Source organism: Balaenoptera musculus, chromosome X, assembly GCF_009873245.2.
Source record: "Balaenoptera musculus isolate JJ_BM4_2016_0621 chromosome X, mBalMus1.pri.v3, whole genome shotgun sequence".
Taxonomy (NCBI): Eukaryota; Metazoa; Chordata; class Mammalia; order Artiodactyla; family Balaenopteridae; genus Balaenoptera; species Balaenoptera musculus.
Window position 1 is genome coordinate 16058686 of NC_045806.1, and position 13913 is coordinate 16072598.

At 47.3% G+C, this 13913-nt stretch overlaps 1 protein-coding gene across 4 annotated transcripts in view; it reads right to left on the reverse strand.

Annotated features, from left to right (window-relative positions):
- SH3KBP1 (SH3 domain containing kinase binding protein 1) overlaps positions 1-13913 on the reverse strand; it is a 340352-nt gene that overhangs the window by 47100 nt on the left and 279339 nt on the right. For all 4 annotated transcript variants that reach the window (XM_036840453.1, XM_036840455.1, XM_036840454.1 and 1 more), the window contains 3 exons: positions 9576-9627; positions 7029-7109; positions 4266-4425 (listed from right to left, as the gene is read on the reverse strand). In XM_036840453.1, the coding sequence (XP_036696348.1) occupies positions 4266-4425; positions 7029-7109; positions 9576-9627 (293 nt within the window). The remainder of the gene's footprint in view (positions 1-4265; positions 4426-7028; positions 7110-9575; positions 9628-13913) is intronic.

Sequence of the window (13913 nt, forward strand, 5' to 3'; positions counted from 1 at the left end):
ACTCAGAGCGCTGGCTGCTCTGTGCTGCAGCAGACAACAGGCACGGCTCCCTGGCAACTTGGGCCAAAGGTCCTGCTCCCACTTGCCCGCTCTTTGGGAAGAAAATGAGATTATTTACAACTTGGGGTGGCCATGTTTGGGAAGATTAACAAACCTGTTCTGGTCTCTTCAGTCTGCTTCTACCTCTTTCCCTATCGGGTTGATTTTCTTTTGAAGGCACACACCTGCTCTGCCCCTCAGGTTTCTGGCTCGCCGCCTCCCGCTGCATGCAAACTGCTAGGGCTCAGGACAGCCTGCTTCTTTCCAGCTTTTCCTTGGATTTTTTTTTCTTTTGGACCCTTCTCCCAAGTTTCAGGGCCTCTTCTCATGGGGGTTTCAGACCCCATCTTTATTAAATCGATAATACACATTATGAGACATATAACATCACATGTCCATGTGTGTGTATACAACACACACACACAAAAGTTTAGGTATATTCTGTCATTTGAAATATCTTTATGATCAAATATCAAAACAAGTGAGTAGGCGCTATACTTTTGAGACTCCACTTTCTCAAGTGTGAAGATAGAGGTAGACAGAATGCTCTTTGTACCACGACTACCTTAGTTATATGGTGGGCTGGACGAGACCAGCAGACGCTGTCTTTATGCTGTGAGATAATAACTGATGCATCCCCAAAGCACAGACTCTCAAACAAAGGCACTTATGACCTAGGGGAATCTCCTATCATCATTCAATTTTTAAATCAACTCTGGTACTAAGTTTTTTTGGAAAAAGTCTCTTTCTTTCTGTTAAATTTCTACCTACATTTACTATCTGGAAGTAAGTATGTTAACGGCATGCTGCTACTTGCTCAGATGGACACAAAATTGCGCGGGTGTCCTAATTCCTTTAGACATGACTCCTGAAGACCAGGATCTATAATGGCCAAGCCCCACCGTTACTAAGATCCAGAACAGTGCCTGGTATACAGTAGTCCCTCAATCCATTTCTGTTAAGTAAATGCATCTAAAAATGACTCCCCTCTTCCTAAACTTAGGTATTCCTTTTTCTAAAAGATGCTAGTTCCTGTTTAAATAGAAAGAAATTCATCTCTTCTGGAAGCCACATTTGGCAGCGAGCTTTCTGGCTGGTGAGAGGAAGCTTGAGCCCAGACATTGCAGCTGGAGTGGCAATGCCTCATGCCTCATTCCCAGTAAGAACAGCAAATGGTGACTGTGCGTCCATGTGTTCAACCATCCGTCTATCCATCCGCCCATCTACCCATCCAGTCAGGTAAATCCTGGCGAGGATTTGGGTTTGCACAGCAGACGATACCCCTTTTTGGAGGACTACCGACACAAAACTGTTTGACGTTAACACTCCTACCTCAACTACCTTGGCGGAACAAAACAAGTTCATAAACTAGTATACGGGTTGGTTGTCCAATGTAACTGCTTAGCAAAAAATATGAAGTGCATGAGATACTGAGAAACAGCAAGCCTTTCTTCGATCTTCTTAAATTTTTTTATGTTGAAATCCATGGCACACTAGGTGACTTAGAACATAAGACGCACATGCTACAGAGCTGGTACAGGGGCTGGGAAGGATGACAGGAGAGCAAAAGTGAACAAAATGTAAGCACTGGCACCTCCCCCCCCCTTTTTAGGAACCATGGCATTCAACAAGTGTATTAAATGAGCCACTACCATATGCTCAACCCCGTAAACCATGTGGAGATGACAAAACACACTCTTGATCTGCTTTAAATCTGGTAAAGGAGTCCGGGGGTGTGAGCATCCCAAGTGGCACAGCATGGGGCCCCGCACCAGGCTAAACACGGGGTGTCAGGCGTTTGGAGGAGAGAGCAATCGTGAGAGATGAGGGAAGGCTTCCAGAAGAGGGGCGTGCTAACTGGGCACTGAAGTCGGGGAGCACTAACGGACGCATGAGAGGCAGCCGGGGAAGGAGGGTGGCACTGCCAAAAACCTGAGATCCTCACAGTGTGGATGTGGACCGGCAGCATCAATTCCCAGACCTACCGGATCAACGACCGTGGGGGTGGGCCCAGCAATGTGTTTGAACATGATCTCCAGGTGACGCCGATGCACGCTCAAGTTTGAGAACCACCAAGCTAGAGCAGGCACCGTCCTCCCTTCAACTGGCTGTGCAAGCGGTCAGGGCAGGTAGCGGCTCCTCAAATGCTCCCAGCCTTGCCCGGGTCTGCCACTTCCAGGGATTGGCAGGAAGGAAGCCTGGGGCTTGCCTCTCGCTCCCTCCTTTCTGCAAACCAGTGCCCTGGGAGCTTGGGAGGTCGGGGACTGCCCACCCTCTCCCAGGCTGCTCAGATGCCACACACAACGTAAAGCAGCGTAAAGGCAGTTACGCTTCCCACTGGCTTCTGTACAAACCCCTCTCACGCATCTTCCTTGGTGGCTCGTCTTTCTGATCCACAGCTGGATCTCGGGAGAGCTGGAGGTGCGGAAGAGCTCAGCAGAGGCGGGAGGAAAATGGGGCTTCTGTGAGCCCAGAGGGTCGGAGGTTATCATTCACTCCCCGCTCCCGTGCAGGTCTAATCGATGGCTCGCAAGGCCTGCACCTATCTCCTAACGAGACGGCTGAGAGCAGCCTTTGAAGGCGCAGAAGCCATTGGAACTGCACTTTGCTTCGGATCGGATCATTAGAGCAGCAGGAATATTCTGGAAATCGTTATTGACTTCATCGAAATGCCTGTGGTCCCTGGAAGACTATAAGAATTTGGCAGAGCGTGGCTTCTGTTCTCCTTTCACCCACCACAAAGTGATGTACGACCCCTGCTGCTCCCTCCTCCCTGTTTGTGGAGCTCACGTTCTCTTTGGAAGCACTTAGGTTTACATAACCTTTTCCTTCTGAAGTGCGAGCTCTGGGCCGACCACGCTACTGAAGTGGCCCTTGCTAAGGTCATTGGGGCTGTCAAGTGGCCTCATCGTGCGCGTGTCAGTCAGCAGAAGAGGACACAACACGTAGGGGCCTGACCCACTCAACAGTGGCTCTGGTCCCGTTAGTTTCCCCCGGGGCCATCATAGGGGAGCAGTTGTTTGATTGGATCTTGGGGGACACCTGCCGAATGACACAAGTGAGCCAGCCGCTCCTCCAATGGGCTCACATACCTGAGAAAATTTTGTGTTATGTGTATTTTACCACGATTTAAAATTTTTTTCTAAAATGTAAATGAGCTATTTTTGTTTCACTCCAGTATACCCAGTTTGATACACAATCATAAATGAGACAATGAAAGTAAAGTTGATTTACAGGCCCGGGGCTACATACTCGGGAATTACATCCTTCCATCCTTTTAGATGCATTCCATGATCATCCACAATGTACAGACAGGGAAGGTGAGGAGAGAGGGGCAGTGACCTGCTGGGGCTCCCACTCCTACTATGACGTGAGCCCGGAAGCCTGCCTGACTCTAGCACGAGGACACTGAAGCCCCATGAGATTCTCACCATGCAAACTTAGCTCAGAAGAACGAAAATTCGGGGAGTGACTGTGTGTTGACAGGTCCATGTAAAGGCCTCTAGGCCACCGACTGGCTCCAGTATCTTACATCAACACGTATAATATGCATGTAACGGTAGAAAGTTCCAGCAATGAACTTGTGGAGAGAACGTGACACTTCCTTGTCCCTTGTGGTGGGCATCTCAGGTCTGGAAGGCACAATGTGCAACTCTGATTCCGTATCACTAACACAGGTGTCCAGCCAGCCAGTGAACAAATTTGAGTTTTGCCAGGCCCGTCTCGGAACTCGTGCCTGAACGAAGCATGCCCCTTGCCTGTGAGGGTCTCACAGTTCACGGACATGGCCACTAAGACAACGTTTGCCAGACTGGGTCCTGGGTCCCCCAGTAGGGCTGCGCAGGCAAGAGCAGAGGGAGCCTGGGAGTGTGGAGGGAGCCACCCCAGAGCAGGGAGAGGGCCAGGGGATGGAGCTGCCAGTGAGACGCACGCACCCAAGCCAGCAGGACATCCAGGGGTGAAGGCGGGCATGCCACCCGCACTTCCGGTCGGAAGGGCAGCTGGCCTTGCTCTAAGGAAGCACAGGGGGAAATCCCCACGCGTGAGCAGGGCCTAGATGCCACGACCTGGATTCTCATCTCTAATCCTGAAACCCACGCTGCGCCCCCCAGCCTCACACCCACTTCTGCCTGAGCATGGGAGCAAGGACCCAAGTGGCTGGAGTCCAGCGTCCTGCGGCTGCCCTGCCCCCGCCCCCGCCCCCAGCGTCAAGAGCGGAGCAGTACCTGGTATGGGTCAGGGGACCCGCTGGTCGCTCCGGCCTCCTCGGGGGCAGCGCACCTGGTCTGCTGAGAGAATTGGTCTTGGGTGGCCGCGGCTTTTTGGGCGGTATGGCAGGAACAGAAGCCTTCTGTAAATCCAGCTTTGGCTCTCTCTCTGGTCTTTCTTTAAGTCATTGTTTAAAGAAGCATAAAGAAGACAGATAGAACTAGTGTAAGTGACAGTACTGAAGACTGCTTGTTTTCTGCTTAAAAAAATCACTGACGCTGTTTGCCAAGGTCAGGATGGAAGGCGAAGAGCATCATCTATTCTTGGTCAAGTTAGAAAGAGACCTATACAATCACAGCCCACTGTTCACCTTTGCTCATGCGGGTCCCTCTGCCTGAGGGCCCTTCCGGCCATTGCCCACCCTTGGAAAACTCCTACTCATGCTTCATTGGGCCTACTCACATTTTGCCTGGCTGAAATGTGACACGGTCATGTTCCCTTCTCAAGAGCTGGACCCGCCCTCAGAGGCAGACCTTCCTACTCCCTCTCCTGAGCTGCAAAGGACAGCCCTTTATAAACAGGCTCCACTTGAGTACTTGCTGGGTGTCTGCATGCTTGGCACGGCCTGCAGGCAGTCAGCCCCCAAGGGCAGGGCCCACGTCTGGCCATCTCTCTAGAACCCGCGTGGTGCCTGGCACTGAGCAGGTGCTCGGTAAATGGCTGATGGGTTTGGTCAACGGCCAGCGGAACCTGTTGGGTGTGGGGAGGAAAGAGGCCTGACGTCTCCCAGGTCAGCTTGTGTAAAGCACCAGGAGCCAACAATTAGTTCTGGATTCTTTCTGTGCACAGTTTCACCTTGGAAGGTAAACTGGGACTTCACAGGTATTTGGTTTCCGAGGGTTTTGGGTGTCGGAGCTATTAGAATGAAGTTAAAGCCAGATCTGGTGCCATACTGGGCAGTGCTTGGTGGAAGCTTCATGCTTCATGTCCCCACGTTTCTCTGCAAAGACAGAGCTTCAGAGAGCTGCCCACTGGACAGGCAGCATCCCTGTGCTCACTCGGAAGCTGGAACTGTGAACACGTTTTACTTGCAAACACACACTCGCGTCGTCTGGGTGACCAGTCAGATTGGCAAAGCTTTAAAAAGCCCATCAGGTATTGTACAGACACCACTGGGCTCATCCCCACAATATCTCAGTAAGGGAACGTGCTCCATCCAGGAATGCTGGGAACTCTTTTACTGGTCCGCAGGGACCAGAGGAGGCACCAGAGGAGGAAGGGCTCCGCTAAAATACAAAGGAGGGGGGATTCCTCCTGCCTCCTGGGAGGGATGGAGCTCCAGCAGCCTGCAGAACGAATGGGAGAGAGGGTTCGTGCCCACCTACGAGGGAGGCCAAGTCTCAAGGTGGGGCTGGTTTGCTGTCTTCCCTGCTGCTTCTGACCAGGGCTTCTGTCTCCTGACCCACTGCGGCACGGAACAAGGCATCACGGGAGGGGAAGGAAGCAGAAGTGTGTGGCCACTTGGCCAACCAACTAGGGCGGCTGTTCACACGTAAGCCGAGTACATATGCTAGTCAGCGTGGAACAGAGCGGGCAGTGTCCTCATCACAGAGCCTGGCTACGAGCCCAAAACCAGCCATGTGTCTTCCGTGAGGACAGAGGCGGTGTTTGGTTATGTCACAACACGCACACTTTTATCAAAGAACTATTTGTATGGTACACACTCAATAGCTATTTTTTCATTGATCTGTGACGCAGACCTGGCCTTCACAATGAGCTTCCACAACTCAATTTTTAACTGTTCACTGTGAAAGAAAGAGGTGTAACTTCCTAAGAACTCGCAATGTTGGTAAAACTTCTGGCAGGCTGATATAAAATATTAAATTTCACAATAAAATTTCATGAGGCCACCCAGGAGCATCTCCAAATAATTACATGCATTAATTCAGCATTTCTCTTGTGACTTAACAAATAACTGCTTTTTAAAAATGGAATTCGCTCTGCCTCCTGTTCATAATAATAACGTAACACTTTCCCCGTAAAATGTGTGATCAATCAAATCTTAGACACCTAATAAAATGAGTCCTTCCACAGCATGCAGATTTCTTTGGGAGGGACACGCAGACCATAGGAGTCAAACACATTCATAAACCTGACTGCGTGATACAGGTTACGGCACTTCCCTGAAAATGACATTTTTGACCCCGGTAAGGGGACTGTGGGCCCTGGGCTGCTTCTCCCAGTTTTGCCATGCCACCCCCTCCCTCAACGTTCCTGACCGAGGACATGTGTCTGCAGTATAGTAGCCAGAGTCCAAGGCCCAGCAGTGACTGACAGCTTTCATTTGTCTGGATGGGAATTTCTCTAAGCCACACCCACCCATCAGCAGTTAATGAGCACCTGGGGCACTAGGCTGGCTGGGAACCTTGGCCGGTACAGCGGGGCCCTCTAGGCACTTACAGTCGGCATGCGGACTTCAGGATGCTGCTGGTGTGGGGAGGGCGGTGATGGCAGGAAGACTGGGGTGGGAGAGCCCCAGTGTGTTAAGTGACTAGGCTGGTTGTTTTTCATTTGATGAGAAATGCCGGCCCAAAAGAGGCACCACATAACCCTCTCTCCTATTTCTTTAGAAACAGGAAATTTAAAAGCAATCAAAACAAAACCATAATCACCATATTCCAAAGAAAAAGCAAATTCTGTGGGTAATAGGGACTAGCCCTGTGACAGACAGCTCTGTCTCTTGCCGTTCTAGAAGTGTCAACGAAGACTTGATCTCATACCTTTTTCTTCTGTTCTATTTGGAAGCGTTTCTGGCCTTTCAGGAGGTATCTTTTTAATTTCATGTTTTCTTTCAGTGGTACCTGGCGGGGAAAGGATGGCAACGATTAGGAAATGTTTCCCCCATCCATTTATTAGATGCACTAGCATTTTAAATATTTATCAGGTACAGCAAAGTCAATAGGTTTTTTTCTTTCCTAAGCTGAGTGCTGGTGTTATCTGGCAAACACAAGCTGCTCAGAAACGGGGCAGAAGCCATTTCTGGCGTATGTCATTAAGTTTGCCTGCCTATGCATCCTTCATTTACAAGAACACCACTAATATTTATTGATATTTAAATCTGACTTCCTTACGCATCAAAGTAGTCACAGGAGACCACTTGGTGTGGGTGGGGAATGTATATAAATAAATAAACAAATCCACGGGCATGAGAAGATTGTTGTTTTACGCCACCAAATTTGGAATGCTTTGTTACGCAGCAATAGTAACTAGAACGTGTATTTTTTTTAAATTGAAGTTTAGTTGACTTACAATATTATATTAGTTTCAGGTGTACAACACAGTGATTCAATATTTTTATACATTACACACCATACAAAGTTATTAAAATATTATTGGCTATATTCCCCATGCTGTACATTACATCCCTGTGACTTATTTATTTTATAACTGGTACTTTGTTACCTCTTAAACACATTTTTAAGTGGAGGGATGTACAGAGAAGATACGGTGGTTCTCCCTAGGTCCTGTGCATCTGAATCCCCATGTATTACATTTTCCCAAATGTGCCAATTCACCCTTCCTCTTTACACGCCTGGACCACAGCTGCTTCCCGCACCAGGGAACTTCATCAGTGTCAGCGGCCTCAGGTCCGTAAGTGTACTTGGAAAATAGCTAAAGCATGAAACCCATCACAAGTACTCCTCTGATTTATGGACTTGGTTGAGTGCTTGACAAACTCCTTATATGACCAACCCTATGGATGTGTGCTTGGTACTAAAATCTCAATTACACAGCATCAGAAGCCAAAAGAACTTAAAATAAAATCCACTGAACACACACTTTACCTTAACTCTTTAATGACTCACTACAAGTTAAACACTGTATCTGATTTCTATCAATTCTGTATCTGATTTTTTTCGTCAAATAACCAAACACAAGGAAAACAGGAATATCTACCTCCCCATTACAAAGCAGTTCCCAAGATTATACAGCAGGATAAATGAGCAGTAGTAGTAATCTAGGAAGATTAAATGCCATCATGCTTTGCCCCTAGAGATCCAGCACAACCTTTTAAAATTGTCTTAAAAGGATAAGAATTTGCCTACCATGCTACAATCTGGTCTCCTAACGCTAATGAAGAATTTCAGTACCACTCCTAGAGACAGAGGAGGAACTGACAGTCCTACTACCACGAAGAATCCAACCCTAGTTACATTCTAGGCCACCTGAGCCTGGGACCACTCAACTCACCTCCTTGGTCTCTAACCTGTCACCAAGGCTTCTAGGGGAAAGGATCTTCAGAAAAAAAGCAAATCAATAGTCTGCTTTAATTTCAGCAAAATAAAATATTTATCCAGCCAGAACCACTAGGTGGCAAAATTAAACTGCTCAACACAAACAAGGATGGGGGCTGAGCAGGAGATGTAATTAACATCCCATTTGGGGGCTTAATCTCTGTAATTCTCAACTATGCTGAAGGGAATGGGAAAGGAATGTGAGGTCAAGCTGATTTTTTTCCCCCAACTTGGTGGGCCAAAAGAACGGCAAAAAATCACTCCTAATAAATCTGCTGAATAAACCAATCTGGAAATGTATTCATACTTTAAATGCTACAGAAATATCATAACTATGCATGTGTAGAATTAAAAATATCCCTACTCTTCTTCAGTTTTAGTTGTTAATTTTTTAAAATGCCACTTAACTAGTTATTCACGGAGGAATTTCTCCCTAAAATTTGTGTTAACAATGATAAAGAGGAGTTCTATTGGGAACTAGGAATGCTCATCTTTATGTATGAGACGCCAGTGTACAATGAGTTACCAAGTGTCCAACGACATCAAGTCTTCCTATAGTATTCAACCTTAACATCTGAGCCACACAGGAAAAGTGAATTAATTGGATTCTTTTCCAGATGAGAAAAGAATCATGAGGGAGGGAAAGTATTGCTAGAAAAACATTTTTTGTTGCTGGGGGCAAGTGAAGTAAGTACAAATTTTGGTTAAGCACCCGGGACAGAAATCGAAAATTCAGCACTGCTATACATGCCCAGTGAAGTTGTGACCCACGGGAAGCAGCTCTTCCCAGGCTGACCCTCGACGGGCAGGCACAGGCAAAGCAGATAACCAGTTCCTCTCTCTACAAAAGGGGTTTATTTAAAAAATAAAAATAAAAACAAAGCAAACAAAACTGGTTTATTCCGAAACAAAGTCTTTCTGGTCATTCTCTTTGGGAGGCTATATCAGGGATACATTTTAATGATATGTTTCTTTGTTAGGGAAAACAGTAAGAGAAAGACAGTGTGTTGACGGAAGTGAAAGGTACATTACCTGCCCCTTGCTTGATGACGGGAGCCGATGGAGGAGGTGGCTTCTTGGGTCTCTGAAAAATTAATCAAAATGATACCACATGAGATTGTTGACAGGCCTGGCCTCTCACATGAGGACCACAGACAGTGTTTTCTAGATGTAGTTTGGACAGTCCAGAGAAGCTCTCCAAAAAAACTGAGCAATTCTCTCTCCAGGGATGTCAGGTTTTGGCACCTTTAAACAAGCACCAAAATAAATTCAGTCTGCAAAACAAAGCTCTGATGGACAAATGAAATACCATTTCCCCCTTTCTAAATTTGTAACAGCCTTCTGGAAAAGCGCGGCTCAGCAAAAATGGCCTGAAACCAGCAAGCACAATGGTACTCCTACGCTGAAACCGCATTTGCAATTAAGATTTAATCTGCTGAATAACCAGGCGATTCAGAAAGAGTCACTGGGATGGCTCTAAATTAGATCCGCTCTGGATGTGGGACCTGCAACAAAATGCAGGCTGAGGGGCCCCTGTGGCTGGGTAGGGTTCTAAGCTTTCTGCCCCTTTTCACCCCAAGGCTGGTAGGCCATTTGCGAGGTTCCCCCACAGACCAGTCATACCCTGGAAACTGGAATGGAGTTTCTTTGCATATCAGCCACTATTTGTTTTTCTCTCACACCCTATCATTCTGGAGGGGATGAGGCAGCAATGCAATTAATGGCATCTCCTTGCTCACCCAGGATTCGCTGTAGGTGGGAGACAGGCTGGGCTTGGCAAATGTCCTAGGGCCGAGAGTCCAGCCAGGGCACAGTTCTTGGGCACCATTCTTGCACAGGGGAAAAGGGGACCAAAGGCAAGGAGAGAGCCATCTCATTATCAGCATCATTAAGGAACGATGGAAATGGGGAGGGTTTGAGCATATGATCCATGTTGCTGCTGACACCTGTCCTGACCCTCTCTGGGTATCATATACTTGTGACTTTAAAAAAGCCCCATCGACTCTCTTCTGCATGCTGAAAAAGTACTGATGTGACCAGCAAAAGCACCCGACCATCCTCAGCCCGACCCACCAGTGCCTCCCGGTGCCTGATGCAGTACCAGGACACAGGAAGAAATGGTTTTAAGTAAAACCCACAGAATACGAGACCCACAAAGAACTGTCTCAGGGAGCATCACAGCACGTAGGCTCTGGATCTGACATTTCAACTCTGCTCTTTACTAGCTGGGTGATTTGGCCAAGTGACCCCAAGTAAGAGTATAATATGGTGGGCAAGCGGCGGGGCTTCAGAATGTGGCTGCCGTTACACATCCCGGCTCTTTCAGTTTTTAGCCGTGGACCCTGGGCAAGTGACCTCACCTAGATGAAATTTCTCATCGGTAAAACGATAATATTACTTCCCTCTTAGGAGGAGGCGGTTTCACAGAGGGAGTCAGTAAGCACTGCCTTGCCCAATCCTCGTGACAACTCTATAAGGAGTGATATTATTATGCCCATTTTGCAGATGAAATAATTGAGGCTTCAAGAGATGAAGTCATTTCCCCAAGTCACCAGGCTAGTAAACGGGGCAGGGGGCCAAGAGTCCAGTCCAGGGCTATCTGCCCCACAGGAATGCTCTTAACCACTGTGAAGGGGCCATCCTGCCAGAGGGCATCCACAAGACAAACCATCTCACGGCCATAAACCACACAGAGTTTACAAAAGCACAAGAAACTGTAGTATGTCAACATTAAGGGGAAAAAAAAAGGGTATTGAATTGCAGCTACAGTATGAGCTCAACCATGTTACAATATATTCAGAAAGGGAAAAAGACTGGAAAGAAAGAAATTTATAGTGCTGATCTCTTGTAGGATTATGAGTGCATATGTGTTTCCTTCTTAATATTTTTCTGTACTGTCTATATGCATCCAAACTTCATTATAAAAAAAAGAAAGAAGGACGTTCCAAAGGCCACCTCCGCATGGGTACAGGCCCTCCACCCTGAGCTTACGACTCTTCCCCTGTTGCCAGCCCCTTCCAGCTCTCTACCCTGACTCCTTTTTCCTTCCTCTCTTCTCTATCTTTGTAGAAATTAGACTGGGGACAGATGTGTGTTTACCTAATGAAGTTGAAACTCTGCCAATTAACCTTCCTTTACCTCTGGATCAGAGTAATTTCTTATGCAGGAAACTGCCAACACCCCGTGGCCTAATTCTTCCCAGCTCAGCCCCAGCAATGCCCACCCGCTGGACGGCTTCCTCACTCTCAGTTGTTGGAACATTTTTCTAACCAATTTCACATGAGCCTCCTCTTACCGAGGCCGTTACCCCAGCGACCTTGCCTCAAACCACAGGGCCTCAAATAAAAAAAGACAATTACAAGTCATCATATTTTCCAAGATTACTGTGCAAAGAAAAAAAAACCCTTAGTGTTGTGTCAGATTTGGCATGTAATACACGAAATGCAACAGGGCAGGGCGGAGGGGCACCGAGAGAGGGGACGGGAAGTATTGTGCTCCCCAACAGCGTGTGGAGAGCGTGGTCATGCCAAGTGCCTGCTCGGAGGGCGGAGGAAGCAGGCAGGGGTGTGAGGCTGTGTCGGGAGCCCTAGCAGCTGCGGAGGCAGGTGGGGCAGTTTGGAAAGGAAGCAGCAGTTTGTGAGCTGTCTGTCTTGCATTCACCAGGCCTGATCAACGCTGGCCAGGTGCCTGCTTTGCTTAGTAGCAGAGGAGGTTTACAAGTTGTCCTGTTTTTTTTTTTTCCTTGACTGACTTTGGCCCTGATTCCATCAACCTTAGCCTTCCTGCCTCCTTAGATGAGAAATGATGCCACATTTTTCAAAGGAGATGTCTTTTAAGGTAATTCGGAACAAAAACCAGGGTCAGGGTTCCCTGTAGCTCTAGACCACCCCACAAACGATTAATAAAGTATTCACATGAGCTGACAATGATCTTTTTTCTTTTTCATTTTTTTGGCCGTGCCTCACAGCTCACGGGATCTTAGTTCCCCAACCAGGTATCGAACCTGGGCCCCGGCAGTGAGAGCACTGAGTTCTAACCATTGGACCACCAGGGAATTCCCCTGATTTTTTTTTTCTTTTAATGCCACAGGAAGACAGGGCAGTGAGAACTGAGAAGGCAGCGTGGGTAAATCGGTAGCAAAAATGTGGCAGTAGAAAATTCATCATGGAAGTTCATGATTCTCAAACAAAAAGACATAAGCACATCATGTAATTGATTTTCCAGGTTAAGCAGTAGGTCAACGTTTTCTCTGTTGAATTTATCAGCATTAACTAGCTCCTGCAGGTGCGCAGACAGAAACATCCTTTCAACTCAGTCAAGTATTTTGTCATGAATTTTTTTTTAACATCTTTATTGGAGTATAATTGCTTTACAATGCTGTGTTAGTTTCTGCTTTATAACAAAGTGAATCAGCTATACATATACATATACCCCCATATCCCCTCCCTCTTGCGTCTCCCTCCCTCCCTCCCTATCCCACCCCTCTAGGTGGGCACAAAGCACCGAGCTGATCTCCCTGTGCTATGCGGCTGCTTCCCACTAGCTATCTATTTTACATTTGGGAGTGTATATGTGTCCATGCCACTCTCTCACTTCCTCCCAGCTTACCCTTCCCCCTCTCCATGTCCTCAAGTCCATTCTCTAGTAGGTCTGCGTCTTTATTCCCGTCTTGCCCCTAGGTTCTTCATGACCTTTTTTTCTTTTTTTAGATTCCATATATATGTGTTAGCATACGGTATTTGTTTTTCTCTTTCTGACTTACTTCACTCTGTATGACAGACTCTAGGTCCATCCACCTCACTACAAATAACTCAATTTCGTTTCTTTTTATAAGTCATGAATTTTTTAGAGGCACTTGTTCTATTTATTCTCCTCCCTCCACAGTGAAAATAAAACACTCCAGCTCCAGGCCCAGGTGGCATCATCCTGCTCAACTGGCAGGTCGGTGCTAAGAACAGGGGACGTCAGAGCTCTGAGTGATCAGAGGGTCCCCTTTAAGCTGAGAAAACTGAGGCCTAGAGGGGCCATGTTAACAGCTAGGTGGGAGCTAAAATGGGCCCAGAACTCACATCTCTCAGTGTTCAGACTGGCAATTCATTAAAAAAGAGTCAACATGAAAATGTTCTTAAGAAAGTCAATGGGCGAACGTTTTCTGATTTCTGGGAGAGCAGAATGCCTTCCATGGCCTTCACACGTGCAGGGCACACAGGCCTGGGTGCACGTGTGTGTACATTTCCCTGTGTGTAGATCTGCTGGCTTGGACACAGAAGCAAACACGATCCTTCAAAGGATATACGAACTAGATTTCATTTCTTACTGTTATTACCGGGAAGGAAATAGATCTGAACGTTCTGGAGTGAAGACAGCAGC